General features: G+C 33.3%; 1 protein-coding gene across 6 annotated transcripts; it reads left to right on the forward strand.

The window, feature by feature from the left end:
* The first annotated feature begins 3343 nt into the window (after positions 1–3343).
* Positions 3344–13393, forward strand: LOC106672029 (odorant receptor 67a). Of its 6 annotated transcripts, none has more exons than XM_014403108.2 (8): positions 3344–3361; positions 4646–4800; positions 7328–7419; positions 10010–10255; positions 10324–10423; positions 12929–13036; positions 13095–13250; positions 13308–13393. In XM_014403108.2, exons 4-8 carry the CDS (start codon positions 10092–10094, stop codon positions 13359–13361), a joined length of 582 nt encoding a protein of 193 aa, XP_014258594.1. In that variant the 5' UTR covers positions 3344–3361; positions 4646–4800; positions 7328–7419; positions 10010–10091; the 3' UTR covers positions 13362–13393. The 6 variants fall into 6 exon arrangements, with proteins under 6 accessions (XP_014258594.1, XP_014258592.1, XP_014258590.1 ...); XM_014403106.2 differs by lacking the exons at positions 3344–3361; positions 4646–4800; positions 7328–7419 and adding exons at positions 4805–5132; positions 9362–9549; positions 9617–9931; XM_014403104.2 differs by lacking the exons at positions 3344–3361; positions 4646–4800; positions 7328–7419 and adding exons at positions 4809–5132; positions 9362–9549 and having other exon boundaries at positions 9617–10255.
* Positions 13394–17033: the final 3640 nt, after the last annotated feature.

Here is a 17033-nt window from a genome sequence, read left to right on the forward strand (position 1 = left end):
GATGGACATTGAATCGAAAGAGGAAGTAAAAGAAATAATTGAAAATTACCATGTAGGTAAAACAAATCATCGGGGAATCGATGATACCGATACTGCAATTAAAACATTATATTATTGGCCCAACCAAAGAAAATCCGTACAAACTTTTATCAATCAATGCGAAAATTGCCTATTAGTAAAATGTGACCGAAGGCCCCTCAAACTAAAATTCAATATTACCCCCACACCAACAAAACCGTTCGAAATAGTACATATTGATACCATAACACTAGATAACACAAAATTTCTTACGGTTATAGACACATTTTCAAGATTTGCACAAGCCTATAAACTTAATTCCGGGCAAGCGATCGAAGTAGTAAACAAATTGATTAAACATTTCAGTAGACATAATACACTTGAACAAATAGTACTAGATAACGGAGAAGAATGTAACATAAAAAAGAAAATCTCATAATCCTTTAAGGAAAACAGCTACAATAGAAAAGTCCCATCGTAATACAAAACCGAATATTCATTTAGCTAATGTAAAGTGACCACGAAAAACGACTTATCAGTTTAATACCGGAAATGTCGATGTTACAGAACTTGGACCCTCGCGATGTCAGCTGCCAGGCCTGCATTCAAGATAAAAGATATCTCACACAACATCGGACTTTTACCGGAGAAGGTAGAATAATTATGTCTGAACACATTTTGATGCATTATTATGATATAGATATATTTCAGTCGGAATTTTAAATTTAAAACACCAATACAGAAAAAATTCCAAATATATTAAAACAAATAAAACAATTTTGGAAGATACCTTTCAATAAAATACTTAATTATACCGAAGCTATGGCTCAAGAGAAATTGGACAACTTGATCATACACTCGAATAACAGGAAAAGACGAGGACTGATCAATGGACTTGGCTCAGCAATAAAATGGATTACGGGAAACATAGATGATGCGGACGGACAAAAATTAAACACAATCATAGAACACATCAACACTAATCAAATTACACTTCAACATCAAATAAAATTCATGTATTCCCTTAACGAAAGAATAATCAGTAACTTTAATGAAACCATAAACACCTTACGGTATGTATTTGAATGTAAAATAAATTTAATTGGTACAAACATTAGAAATATTCAACAAATAGCCTCAGTTAAAGATACTTTTAATCAATTACAAATCCTTTATCAATTATTACTAGAAATAATCCAAGATATTGAAAATTCAATAACTTTTTGCAAATTAAAAACAATTCATCCAAGCATTATAAACACCCGTCAATTATTTTCGGAGTTAAAAAGATTGGAGAACCGATTATATACTAAGTTGTCCTTAGAAGTGAAATATGAGAATATCATAGACTTTGAAAATATGTTAAAAGTCGACTGTAGAATAGAAACAAATCAAATAATCTACTTTTTACGATTACCATTTTGTAGTGACGATAAATTTGAATTATATAAATTACAACCTATTCCAACAAAAGTTGGCCAAAAAATAGTTACAACTATTCCAGAAAATAAATATGTTCTTAAATCCAAAAGTAATGAGCTAACATATTTAACAGACGAATGTATTAAAAACAAAGTTTACCATTGTCCGCAAATTCTAATATCGAATACACCGTGCGTCTACACGGAGCTTCAGATAAGCAATAACCACGTGGTATTCGTTCCAGAAATCAACCAATTTTTATGCACCTTCATCACGCCAGAGAAAGTCCAGATCACGCAAGACAACACGATAGAAACAAAAATCCTGGAAGGAATATTTCTGCTAAAACCAGGCAACAGCGAAATAATATACAAAGGACACCCACTCGTCTATCGGACAACGAGCCATTGAAAACCAAGCATCAATTTCTACCTCACATTTGGACCAACCCAGATCTCCAACTTCAGCTCAAGCTTCATGATATTTCTCCAAACTTTGTGACAAAAAATACCATTCTACCATATGTACATGCTAATTTAAGCCTATGGACATTATTCCTTTATATTATAATCATTATTATTGTATAACGATAATATTTATAATTAGATGCATAAAAACTAAAATTGTAAATAAAAATAAACAAACAAAAAAGGTAGTAAAAGACGACCCCCCAGGGGAAGCATTACTCTAAGGGTGGAGGAGTTATATATAAGTTACACATATTATTCAATATTAGTTATAGCGTTACTTGTACAGAAAAATGCACTCGGCTTATCAGATGTCGATTAAGCACAATTGCATTTTTCTCCCCCTTAACCCGAGGTGACTTAATGATTGACTGAGGATAAATAGATTAGATTCTGTGCACGCTTCCTCGAATGTATATCGGCGGAGCTACTATTTTATAAATAAACATTTTTAAAAAGTAAGATCTCGAATTATTATCCATCATTTGAATGGATCAAACGAAAGATTTTAGATAAATAGTATTATACCCAGATTTTAACATTGTAACATGTGCACATTTAATGTGTGAATTAGCACCTTAGTAAGCAGCAAACTTTATATATATACACAGAAATGATAAAAATGATATAAATGAAATAGAAATTGGCAGGGAATCGGTGGGTTTACTCTTACAATACATGAGAGACGTGTTGAAATTTTCAATTTGAAAACTCCTTCCCCTTGGCAAAAAGCTTTCTTAGTGTGAGGATGTGAGTGCTGCGTGGAGGTTGACTGGTGAGTGTTTGCTGGAAGATTTCCAGCCAACGAATGATTCCACTGAAATCAGTGTCTCTTCAGCTTTCTAACGAGCCATCGTGCGTTAAAATCCGTTCAAGCACGGGTTAGTTAAAGTCAGTGATATATGTATGTTATCTATATTGAATTTGATTAATGATATTGGCGTAGCTGCGACTGAGTTCGACTTCAACAATCCAAAAATATTACACACAGAACAAAACAAACATAAACGTAATTTTTTAGAAATGGTTTATATCAACAGAGACAAACATAGCATCAATTACAGAACAGATACATGTAAATCGCAGCTACGCCAATATCATTAATCAAATTCAATATAGATAACATACATATATCATCACATCACATTCCACACATCAAATATTTTTCACATAATCTAATTTTCCAACAATTTAGCTTTTCTTTTCCTATTTATCCCTTTCTATATAATCCTGAAAGGATAATCTGGCCGAGCCATTACCAACGTTTTTTCCCTTCGTCGGCTCTTTTCACCTCAAAGAAGCTGATACCTTATACAAAAATGTCTTTCTATACCGACTTCCTTCCCCACCCCTTCAAAATCCAACGTGTATAAACATAAAACAGCAATATCGCTCTGGCACTCTCAACACGACACGCAAGAATGGCACAATTACACAGAAGACAAACACTTTGAGTGAGTAGAAATACTTTGATTGAATATAAAAAATATATTTTGCATTGTATAAATTCACTTTTTTCCACATCCTACATGTTTATGTTAAATTTGAACAATGTTTGTAAATCCCGGGCCCTAAAGATGATCTCAATAAAGATCGAAACGTTGGCACGATAAAGAAAATGTTTTTCTGAAACCTATATCACACCAGATTTCTGAATAATAAAAAAAAAAAACTGTCCAGAAACCAATCTTATAATATCCACTCCACGACGATGAGAAAAAGTCCCAAAATAATCAAATAAAACACTATCACGTTCCTTTTTTACTTTTTTGTCCGGCTCGTCCATACCGACCAGTCTCAGCCCGAGTCCTCTTTGTTCACGCCGGTCGGGCCCCACTCCTTGCCAGCGTCCCCTCTGAGCCCTGGCTGGGCCTCCTTCGGCTTCCAAATGCCACCCGCGCGTCTTCGGCCTCTTCCAAACCTCGCTCAACCTGCCGAGGGCACCCTTGGTCACCCCAGTGAAAAAAAAGGTTTTTTTTTCTCTCTCATTTTTGCTTGTAACATTTCCCCTCCTTCCTCCCAAAAAAGGTGACTTCCGGGGTGAGGCTGTAGGTCCTTCACATGCCATTGGCCTAAGCTCCGGCCTTCTTCGTTCTCCAACTTATAGACCAAGGGAGACAGTTTTCTCTTAATCTTAGCTTTAGAGAAGCTTTGAGAGTTCCTTGTCCCAGTGCCTTTGATTGTCTCGAATTCCTCTCATTTTCGCTTGTAACAAGACTCACCGCTTTGCCTATGTGGTTCACCAGGTGATGCAATGCACGATACCCTTCACTGTGAAATCTATGCATATGAAAGATACTGTCTGGAAAAATACTTGAACAAGATTATTACGGAGGCAAACCTCAAAGAAACAATCGCACGCCCAGTAGAGTATAAATTATTTTCAGGTTTCATTAAAAAATAGCCTAAAAAAACTTGAATGTCAAAGGCAATTAATTCAACGTGAAAGGTGACACCACCTGTCTTGCTATTGCGGGCTACACACTATTTATTTACCGCCATTTTCCATAGTTACAATTTTGACGCCGTTGTTAATTCTGGTTAAAATGTGATATTTATATTGTAAATTATTTATTTAGACATATTTATGAAAATCGTTGCAAATTCATTGCATGTATATTTATTTATCTAATTATTTATGAATATTAATGGTTAATTAAGTTAAAAAAATTTAATAAAAAATAAATAAATAAAATTAAAAAGTAGAACATAAACCATTAAGCACAAAAATTTATTAGAATTACAAAACCCTCCAACGTGGCAGTGAGAGGCAACAAGCCGTAGATACAGCCGGTAGAAAAGAGAGGAAGCCACAGATAGGATAGGTTGAAAACTCCTTCAACCTGATGATGAGCTATAAGCTTGAAATCCAGAACGTTGAAAACAACTAACTGTGAGTATGAACTATCTTTTTAAAACGATTGATATTTAAACTACTTTAAGTTTAATTATCAATTGTTAATATCATACTACGAATGTAGAGCCCTGAAGAAGGCAAAATAAATGCTGAAAGGCTGGTAGTAGTGCAAAACGCTGATTTTCAGATACATCCCTGATCCCTAAACAATTGCATTACAAAGCTGTTCAATCATCACTGTTGGAATAATCACAATTTTTTTTTTTTCAAAGTTTAAAAATCACTTTTCACATATGTTCTAATCTGGGGGGTCACAAATTGGTTTTTGGTTAACCAAGTTTTTGCTGAGTTGAATAAGCACTAATACAGTAAGTACAAATATATTATGAACTTAATGATACATGAAATGTAATCATTTTTCTTTACGGCATTCCATTTAGTGAGCCTCCTAGAAACGTGTTTTTTGATGTAGTGTGCCACAACCTCTTTTTGTTATAACTTATAAGCTAACACGCAGATACCTAAGGTTATACCAGGTGATTGCTCGATGGCCAACCACTAGTCGGGGGCTACTTCTGAGCTATAGGTTAGAGCAGGTGAACAGATCACAATACCAGAATGCAGAGAAAGCATTATGTAAGAAAGAGTAGATTCCTGTTTGACTGGGCAACCCAACTATGTGCTGCTTTGTTTAAAAAAATATGTATATAATAGCCCTGTAAAAACAAAATTTACTAATACTTTAGATAGTCATTGTAACAAAAAATAATAAATGTGGTCACCAAGAGCCATTGAGCTACTTGAATAATAAAGATAGGCTGTCATCATTGACAATTAGGTCTGGCATACAACCCCAAAATAAAATATGTATTTGTAATTCAGTAGTCACACAAATGGTCTGCACAATTACTGTAATAGAGCATTATTAAAACAACCAAAATTATTCTGTCCTCAAGACACTTAGTTTCAAATTACTATATAGATTTATTCAATAATTTATATTTAACAGGAAATGCAAATCAATAGAATTTACTAGAATTTTTGTACATTATTTACAATTTTGTGTCAGGAGTTAGCAACTACTGAAGTATATTTATTTTAGAATTGAATTCAAGGTAGTTGAGATTCTTGAATCTAGGACCTTACATTGATTAAGAAAAGATTTGCTTCAAAATGAATAAACATTAACTTGATATAAATGAAGTGATTTTATTTTTGAAAGCGTTAAATCTATGAAATCTATTGAAAAAATATTGAACTTAAAATTATAGATGACTGCTTACTCCTTCAAACGAAGTTATTGGGTTGTCCGGAAAATAATGCAGGATTTTAAGTTTTCATTAAAAAAAATCTATATAAAATATTCTATTTACGTTTACAGGATTACTCATTTGTATGAATGTCAACACTTATTAATCCTCTTCCAAATGATATTGTTTGTTTACCTCTGTAGCATTCCGCTACTTGGAAATAATTCAGTCATCCTTATAATGTCAAAGCGAGAATTTCGTACGATTTTCTTTTACGAGTTTAAACTCGGCCGAAGCGGAGCCCAAACGGCTAGAAACATTAACCAAGTCTGGGGCGAGGGTTGTGTTAATGAGTGCACTGTGCAAAGGTGGTTTAAAAAATTTCGGGAGGGAGATTTCAGCCTTGAAGATGAAGAAGGTCGTGGAAGGCCTTCCTCTCTTAATGATGATGTTCTGCGATCAGTGGTGGAAGAAAACCCCAAAACAACTGTTCGAGAACTTGCAGAGCAACTCAAAGTCAGTAAAACGACCGTCGCTGACCACATTTTCCAAAGCCCCCAACTCATCAAAAAAAGGTAATGGTTACGGTATGGTGGGCTTCATTTGGTTTAATACACTACAGCTTCTTAAATCCTGGCGAAACCATCAATGCTGAATCATACTGTAACCAAATTAATACCATGCATCAGAAATTGGCAGTAATGAAGCCCTCTTTGGTCAATCGGAAAGGGCCCATTTTGTTGCATGACAACGCTCGACCACATGTGTCACGTGTAACGTCACAAAAATTATTGGAGCTTGGCTATGAAACTTTGCCTCACCCACCCTACTCTCCGGACCTCTCGCCTACTGACTACCATTTTTTTAGACACCTGGACCACTACTTACAACACATAATATTCAAAAATCAAACGGAACTGGAAAATGCATTTATTGACTTTATCAATTCTAAAAATTCTGAATTCTACTCAGACGGAATTAATAAGTTACCAACACGTTGGGAGAAATGTATTGAGAGTATGGGAAATTATTTTGATTAAAGAACATTGTAAAGTAACTAGTTTCTTTTTTTTTGTTTAATACCAAAATCCTGCATTATTTTCCGGACAACCCAATAGATGCTGTATACAGCTTATCTTTAGAGAGCCACCTGTTTCTTAATATTGAAAAATGCTATTTATTTTTTTTATTTTTTAAAAAATTTTATTTTTTTTAATAGCAAATTTAAACTCTTTATTTTTTAAATATTTTTAAACTAAATTTTTTCCAGTCTAAAACTTATTTTCACTTATTCTATAAATTATACTGCTCAGAGACTGGCATGCCTGAACATACTGAGGCGATGAAAACAACCTCCACTCGACATGCCCTTCTGAATCTACCACCACTACACATTTTCATCCAGGTATAGTCCTACAGGCTCTAATAGCTAATTTGGTCGGCGCTTCAGGCAGACAAGTTTCAGGGGATGCTTGTGATGTCATAACCCCAAATTCAGATTTGATAAAAAATTATAAAAACTGATTTGATAGAAATCTGCAGTCTGGGAAAAAGAAATTCTGGTTAATGCCAACTCTACCCAGACAGCCAGGTGACACTAAAGAAAACTATCCCATTGGTAGTAAAGTCCAGAACTGTTTGGGATTGCATCAGAACCCTGTCAAACCTTGGGAATAACAATAATAGCCCTTGTCTAGGTATGAAAGTAATCTGTTGCTTTGGCCACTTAATTGGACCAGGAAAGTTTGATAAGGACACTTATCAACCCTGAACCCTTTTGTGGTAAACCAAACTGCCCAACATGTAGATCCATCAGGCAATGGATTAAGAATAAGTCCTCAATACTGGGGTTGTAGTCTAGGGCAGAGGCATTAGAAAAAATTCATCAAAGGACCATCACAAAATCTAATGGCAGAACTATTAAATCTAGGTGTTAGGACTATATTAATAGTTGAACTGCTGACTAGTCACTAAATATTCTGGAGGATGTATAAACTAGAGGAGCAGAAAGAAGCTTGTGTAGATATTGCCAGGAAGAAGAAGAAGAAACAGTTTTCAAGGTTGGTGCAAAGGTTTATGCAGGCAGAGATTCTAAGTCCTGGGAGAGGAAAAGATACACACAAGAATCATTATCAAAGCCTTGAGATCTGACAAAAAGCCTTAATATAATAAGAAGCTCTTGATAATAAAGATTCTCCTTCCACTGAATGAATTATATTTTGATACTAAAGAAGGAAGTCATTTAAAGCTAGTCTCAAGTCCTTTCTTTCAAACCTAGCTTTCTGTTATTTTTTTTGTCATTTGAAGATTTCCAACTTCCCAGGGCTGTCTTAGAAGTTTTCTGCTGAACTAGTAGAGGGGACAACTTTTAGAGAGGTCTTCAATGTCTCTGTCCAGGTTTGACCATGAAAAATATTGTCAAGAGTTGAAAATCATCCCTTGCATGTAATAACTTTAAAAATCCTTCCTAAATTTTGTAGAAATTACAGTTATTTTGCCCCACATGATTTGCTTGCAGCTCTTTGTCAACTTCCATTATTTTTTTCTTTAAAAGTTTATATGGAGTCAATATAGTAAACATGTTGGGAATAAATTTTTAATAAAACTAGCGGCCTGTTAGGGCATTAGCCCCATTCCATAGTCAGAATCATGGAATGTATCTTATCCTAAGGTCTTATGATTTATGAATGTGGAAATGCGGATTGCAAATAGTAAGTCGATAGCAAGCAAACTAACATTGTTAGTCATTCATCACTTTACTTTTTGAGGTGAGTCCCTCATTTAAGGTCAGTCACTATTCTCACTTGCAGGATTGGCATCTTAGAAAAAAAGAAATTTATAATGTTATTTCAGATAAGAACAAAATCAATTTATTCCTGAAAATGTTAATTTATTTATGGAATTAGTGTTATAATATACAATATTATGCTTATATTGCTTACATACCTAAAAATAAATAGATTTTTAAAACCCTTATTAACAACTAAACTTGTCCCTCTTTTATATTACTCGCTATGACACACTTATAATGTTTTTGCTGCGCTATACTGCCTATACGATTCCAGATAAGTGGCCACTACAATCATGAGGTGTCGATGTAGCAATCATGACAATGGGACGGTCACATATTTACTAACCAATGGTATTTTCAAAGAAATTCAATTCACAGATGAATTTGCGAAACAAAAGCATATTTAAATAGATTTTGTCTTAAAGAAATATAGAAATGCTATATTTTATTTCAATTTAACCTAACATTTCATTTGTTGTTAATATTTCCTAGTATAGTCCAGTTAGATGTAACTAAAAATTATAAAGGTCACAAAAAGTTATTGGTTTTCACACAGCTTTAATAATAAAGACATGCAATCATTCATTATTACCAATTGGTGTCAATACAGATGGCTAAAATGAATGGTATATTTGAAACCCACAATTATACATACAGTCAGTACAGTACAGTGGTAATAATGCTTTGCAAAATCATCATAAAGCATAAACAAGTTGCAAAATTATGGTAAAATATTACAAAAATGTATGTTTTCACATTTCTTCTCTAATCAAATGAAATATTAATTTATTCATTAATTTATATTTTTCAGGAAATCAGAATGTATGAAATTTACTCGATTGTTGTTGCAAATATCAGGCTTCATTCCAATTAACAATTCTTATGGCTATTCTTTCAGTTTTAAACTTATTTCATTGAATGGAAAAGTAGCTATGCTTGTGTACAGTTTCATTTCATTCATGTTTGTTGTACAGTCTGACTTGACAGAATCATTCTTGGCAATGACAATTTTCTGTATGTCAGTGCAACTTGTGCTGAAGGCATATATGACAAGCAAAAACAATTTTTTTAAAATGCTCGATGAAGCAGACCAACTGTTGGAAAATGTCTTGACAGACCAAAAGGCGTATGACATTTTTGAACCGATGTTTACTTTCATACCACTTCATTTTTTACAAATAGTAATTGACTACTTTTCTGACAGACCGCTTAAAAATCCTTACCAGCTGTGGTCGCCTTTCAGTTCCGTTTTATTGTCATATTTCTTTCAATCATACATCCTACTAATGGCTGGTATAATTGAGACTTCTTACCTTGACAGCATTGCCAGTGTTTCCCTACATATTACAGGCTGCTTAAAAATTCTTTCTCACCGATTGAGCAATCAGTCAATGTTTGTCTCTAAAAAAGTTGAGAGGGAGTCTATTAAAATTCATTCAGATGTAATTCGGTGAGTTATTAGCCAGCCAAACATTATACAATTAACTGTCTATAATTAATTTTTATTTGTTTTCTCAGGTTAGTGGCATCAATGAATAAAAATTATGGAGCAATGTTAACAATAGAGATATTATTTGCTTCCGTTCAGGCTTGTTTAGCAGGGTATCAAATCATGGTTGTAAGTTAAGAGAATAACTTTTAATGATTAGTTTTAGTCAATTTGTCTTAAAAAACGTAATACAGTGTTTCAATGTTCAATAATCCACATTTTGTTTGCCTTATCAATAACTGTTCTAGAAAATTTGGTTATTACTGATCATCTTGGCCTGCCTATATTTTTAGTGTTGATTGGCAAAGATTGTTAAATGCCAAAACATGTCTGACACACCAAACCAGTGAGGACAGGTAGACCAAATGATTGGTAATGATCAAATTTCAAGTAATTTCCCAACCTGGACTACACCCAGAAATCGTACAATTTAGTAGAAAATTTGGCCATTAATCATCAATGTACATGGCACACAGAACCACCTTTTGTTCAGTTTCTAACTTTTTTAGTTGTATCTCTTAATTTTTCTTATTTTACATTACAAATATTCTTCTCCCTTAATCCCTTTTATTTCTTGGGTTGAGTAGGGTTTTGAACAGTTTACTACCCTAAAATAAAATGTAATGTAAAAAAGCAAAGTGTTGTATGTTCTCTATTCAACCCTAAATATTTATTTTTTATTAAAACTACTAAAACATTACCAAAGCGTACAGATTAAGTCAGATAAATTAGGCTAAAGTCAAATTTATCACCAACACGGCTCTTTGTTACGCTAAACCTGCACGACCGATCTGTCATGTGGGGTTCAATCCCCTTGATAAGAAGAAGTTTCCAGCCCTAAAATCTTTGGAAGCTCCCCAGACTCAGTGAGGAATTACCTCGTTCTTGTGCGTGTTTTTTTATTTGTTGCATTTTAAGAACTTAGCAGGACACACTGCATCTATTTATTGGCCTGAGGTTGTATCCAATGTGTAGTAGGACACCTCAATAGAAAACGGATGACACCTTCCACACTGTTCCCATTTGCCGAAAAAGGGGATAGTTTAACTAGCATACCTACCAGTTTAATGCCACAATTAGACTGAATTATTTTTCCAGCATCTGGAAATTTGCAGAAGTCATTATGATAAGAAAAACGGGAAAACCTGTGCACATGGTCAACTCATATAGACCAATATCACTATTACCTAGCTATTTATTGGCCTGAGGTTGTATACATTGTGTAGCAGGACACCTTAATAGTAAATGAATGACACCTCCCACACCCTTCTCATTTCATCCTCATCATAAGCGAACCACTGTTTTATCCCTTCTGTTCACAACCTGGCCTGTTTCTCAAACTTTTGTGAAATTGCAACACATCATTTTTCAGGAAAACCATTCAGCCACAATATCTCCATCCCATTGGGAATGTCCTACTTTCATTTAACTTTCGCCCCCACCCTTCCAAACCTCTATTGTTCCTCCTATTGTCTTTCTGATTTTTTTGTCTGACAAGTGTTCTCAGTTTAATTATGCATTGTTTAGGTACACAGTAATTTTCCGAATCCTTTTAAGTTTTTGTATCTTTATTTATATTTATTTATTTTTTAAGTATTAATTTTTCAATGCTACTCATGTATATGCATGTACATATATTGTATGTACAAAGTTGAGCTAAATAAATCAGTAATCAGTATTTATTTTGTTTTTGGTTATTATTGTTGGTTATTATTGTTCTTAGTGTTGTTGTTTTTGTGTACTATTCTCTCTCCTTTTCAGCTCATGACCTAATCTTAATCACATGAATCTAAGAGGACCAAAATGCCATCAGCTCCTGGACATTAAAAATGGAACTCTTAATATCAATAAGTCCCAGACGATAGTGTTTGGATTCCATTCCTTCTCCAAACCTTACCTTCTATTCCTCCACTCTGCATTAACAACTAACAACTCCTTTTATCCTTTATATGCATCCACATTTCCAAAATCTCTCATCGCTTCTCCACCCTCTGACAATTCGGTCATGCAAGCCAATACTTCCCAATCAGCACCCACAGACTCCTGGTTTTCTCCCTTGTGCTTCCTCATTTTGATTATGGCTATTTAATTTATGGTACTCACCAGTGAGCTTGTTAACAGACTAAAGAGAATCATGAACTGCTTTCTTCGGTTCATATTTCACTCCCTAAAGAGATTTCATGTGTGTAATATGTATCTTATTATATTTACATATTATCTCACACTGTAAATATTATTTTATATTATAAATATTCTTCTTTCTTAGTCCATTTTATTGCTTTGGTTGAGTAGGTTTTTAAACTTTGATTGAAAGTTCAATTAAATAATTTTGTTACTAAAATTTCATAATTTTGAAAGAATAAATGTCAATTCACAGGGTTACCATGCTGTGCATTTTAGATCTATTTCCCTTTTAATGTACCTACAGTGAGTCTTAATTCAATCTTTGTAACTCTTCTTGAGGAGGGTGTGTCCTACTATTCTGGAAAATATGCTGATGCTACAACCCCTACTTTCTTACCAGCTTTTGTTATTTGTATTTTAACTGAGACTAGATCTTTTGTAATAATTGTGTACTATTGTATCTAATGAAATATTCCCGATTAATGTTTTGCCATGATTTTATATTTGCAGGGACTTGAAAATTTGCATTCAAACCTTTTAGTTTTTTTCATTACATTTATATTTGTTTGGCTGTTGCCTTCGATGATATGCTTCTGTGGCCAGGAGATAGAAACAGAGGTGAGGTTTTTATCAGATTTGTTTTCATGAGAAGTTTAACATTTTTTTTTATGAACAGAGTGAAAATATACACAGACTGCTGCATTACAACTCATGGTTTCAAAGAAGTCCAGAAAATAGGAAAACAGTGTTTTTCCAGATGCTGATGATGTCAAAGCCCCTGAAGTTGCATTTCAGAAATTTTATTGTGTTTAACGTTGCACAACTTGCTGGGGTAAGATTTAATACTTGCTGACTATAAAATAAAATAAAATAATCTTTGTTATTGCAGGTGTTACAATCGGCCTACACAGTCATGACAATGATGCGATTATTTTTCAATTGAATACTCATTAAAGTTGTCATTATTTACAGTTACATTGTAAAATAATTTATAGTTAGTGCACTGAAAATTATATTTATAAAAAAAAAATCGACTAAGCTTATCACAACAGCAATGTTGCACTTAAAATGTACAGATTTTACAAATTAAAATCATGTTTCTATAGACAAGCATGGTAGAGGAAGATTTCAATTATAAATTTGACATTTTAGAAAAATATGCATAAGGTTTTTCTGTTCATGCAAATTGCACACAATGTATAGAACAGTCGAATTTATTGCATAGCTGTTTTTTCTTTAAAAAATTTTTTGTATTAGTATTTTATTTAAGAAATGAGAGAAAAACCATTACTTTTGTCTTCTTGACTTTGCAACAACAAATTTCAACAAATTTCTCATGTTATACTGATGCAGCATATTTAAAATTTTCTGGCCTTCATAGCTTGAGTCTCCAATCTCATCTGGAAGTAATAGTGCAAGTATGTAGCCAAGTTTACCTAATCTCACTCCAATTAGGCCTTATTCATTAAACAAAATTCTATATAAAATCAGATAAAAATAAAGAGAACAGTATTGTGCCCCTTAGATAATACATTTTTTCATCTCCTAATTCCCAGTTTAATTACAATTGAAAATTAGCCTTGCTATAGAGGGATTCTTTCAAACTTAGTATTTTATTACTTATTCTGACCTCATTTAACTTGAGCCAAAATGACTCATGACAGACTAAGTCAAAATCATTTTCTAAATCGACAAAAAAGGAAATTTTTTTGTTATCTAGTTGTACTGGATAATTAGATTATTTAGAATAAATATTTTAACTGTGCAGCTTTCACTATGATTATTTGGAGATAATGAGATGCGGTCTGGTGTGACGTAGGTTTTAAAAAAACATTTTCTTTATTGTGCCTATGTTTTGATCTTTATTGAGATCATCTTCAGGGCTCAAAGTGTTTGTTTTCTGTGTAGATGTGTCATTCTTGTGTCATGTTGAGAGTGCCAAATAATCATTAACTAACGGTCACTAAACTCTACACACAGCTTTCACTATGTTGGAAAGCGGATTGTTCTTCTAGTATATTATTCACACTTGTTGAATACTGAATTCATTCCTAACAATTTGCAAAATACATTAAACAAGATTTATGGGTTTGGTCAGATAAATTAAATTATAGTAAAATTTTATAGGAAGAAATTAATACCATTGAAATAAAAAAAATAAAACCAGCTATCTGGAAGTGAATGGGCAAAAAATAATTCAAATGTCACAAAAAAAAAATGTCAGAAATAAATGTATAGTTACAGTATTAAGAAAAAGTTATGCAAAATTAATTAAAGAAAGAAAAAATTGGAGTAATTGCCTGCTCTTCTAAACCTGCACTGATCGTCACATGGAATTTTAATCTATTCAAATGTCATATTAATAAGAAGTTTCCAGCTCTAAAACATATCCATGTTAATACATAGGTAGTTGTTTTAATATAGGATTATTTTAATTTTGTTTTTCTTAATTCAGACCTGGTAGATTTGCTTAAGTACAACAGTTACTGAGAGAAATAATGTTGGGTGAAAGTATTCATGCATCAGAAGTGTCAACATTGAGATTTGAAAGTAGTGTACGTTTGATGTTGGTAAAAAAAAAAAAAAGACTTGGACTCATGTTTGTTGAAAACAGCATAAATTCTTGTATGTGACAACACGTTCACATTACACTGCATGCAATTGAACCTGGTATTACGATAAAAGGCTTTCTGCTAGTCATTCAGTTAATTGAGAACCACTAATCAGATTTTTAAGCATAGACCTGATAATCATTATCTGATGGTGCGTTTCCTAGATTTTTGACTTCCTTGATCTTGGTTTGCTTTGGATAAAACTAGTTTGCTCAGGTTGTGCACTGATAACACTTTTAAATTTAAAACAAAATGAATTTGGTTTCACTTGTATAAGTAGGTAAAAATTATTGTTTGCAAAAGATAGCAATAAAAGGACTTACTTTCTATGTATGACTTGAGCACACCTACACATTGTCCTGCATAAAAATTTATGTGAAATTAATTTTCGAATGTGGCAAATGCATTTGCACAAATTGTTATAACAGTGACCCTACTGTGTCAGAAATTGAAAAGTCATGGGATGTTTGCTAATTAGAAAGGGGGAATCTATTAGGGTTATCAAATGGAATAAGCATTTTGTTAAATAAAAAATTGTGCTATCTTTCTGCACTATATCAATACATACGATACTGTCATTCCCACAAAATATACTTATTTTGCTCTCCTCGCTCATGACATTCAATGGGCAGTTGAATATTGTATGACTGAAATTACTCTTTACAAAGTATGTAACAATCCATATATGTATTTAGTAGTCATAATTGACCTTATTAATTATTTGATTTAATTATACTTTTTATCTAAGGTCTTGTTTGAGACAAAAAAGCTAATGTCAAACACGGGATTTGAATCCATGACCTTCGGCTCAATATGATTGATGCAGTGTATTGAGCTCATGGGTTTGAATCCTGCTCGTAACACTAACTTTTTTGTCTCAACAAGGCCTTAGATAAAATGTATAATTAATTCAATTATGTAATAACTGTTACAAAAGCACAATGGTAGGAGAGAGAAGGGTCAGAGAATCCAGGGACGTCAGTAGAATTGACTCAATGCCAACAGGGTCTGTGAACCTAGATGCCCTATCACTTGCCCCGATACAATTTGTAAGAAGATCCATCTTAATATAAGTTAAAATAAGAAATCTAGGAATAGTTATCCACATAGGGAAATCATTGTAAAGAATTTTGAACATATTTTTTTTATGGGGCTGGAAATATGATGGTTCGCCCAACCAGTAGCGTTGTAGTATAAACAAACATTTCTGAAAAACCTGAAGGGTATAGAAATGCAATAGGTGAATAGCCCCCAGTAGACAATAGATACCAAAAGATGAAGAGTTTATTATGTGAGAAGGTTGTTGCATGTTGACGACAAGGCTGGATGGGGTTGGACACTGGAGGTCCATCGACAATGGATCAGAGGCTGGAGCTCTCCAGAGATGTATATGCAGGGATGCACATCCATAGTTTATTTAGTTTTTCAGATGGATGAACAAGAGTATTATGTTTCAACCAATGAGTCTGATATTACAATTAATTTTGATTAAAAAGTTCAATCTGATTTGACCTGGGGAGTTTTTCAAAGGAGAAATCATTTTGACCCAGAAACAGTGCCTACCATGGTGACCATATGTCAATCTATCATAATATAGAGAGATTAGCATTAGAAAATTATTAGACACTAATGCATCCCTATCTAATATCCATCCCTACCGATTACAAGTCATTATGGACCATAAGATGCAAGGTAACTTGCAAAAAGCAGCTGAAAGCACCATCGAGGTAACTAGTTTCATAATATTTCAAGTGCTTATTTACGTCTGTTTGACATTAACATGTTTACTCATAGTTTTGACCCGTTGTCGGATATCCGAGATGTGGTTTTCCCATGTGAAAGCGCCATTTGAAATTTCAGGAATTACTAAAAAAAAAAAAAAAAAAAACCGGAATCAATTATTTGTTTTTGCAATTAAAGGTGAAGATGGAACTCTAAACCATTTGTTATATGTCACAGAAGTAGAAAGTATAATGATAAAATTATACAACTTGCAGATGACA

Source organism: Cimex lectularius, unplaced genomic scaffold (genome assembly GCF_000648675.2).
Source record: "Cimex lectularius strain Harlan isolate CLEC.00 unplaced genomic scaffold, Clec_2.1 scaffold169, whole genome shotgun sequence".
NCBI classification, from domain to species: Eukaryota; Metazoa; Arthropoda; class Insecta; order Hemiptera; family Cimicidae; genus Cimex; species Cimex lectularius.

Excerpts from the sequence above, each read along its gene's own strand:
- LOC106672029 (XM_014403104.2), top strand. Across the intron at positions 10,256-10,323 it reads ATTCATTCAGATGTAATTCG|GTTAGTGGCATCAATGAATA; the intron begins GTGAGTTATTAG and ends TTGTTTTCTCAG. Across the intron at positions 13,251-13,307 it reads ACGTTGCACAACTTGCTGGG|GTGTTACAATCGGCCTACAC; the intron begins GTAAGATTTAAT and ends TTGTTATTGCAG.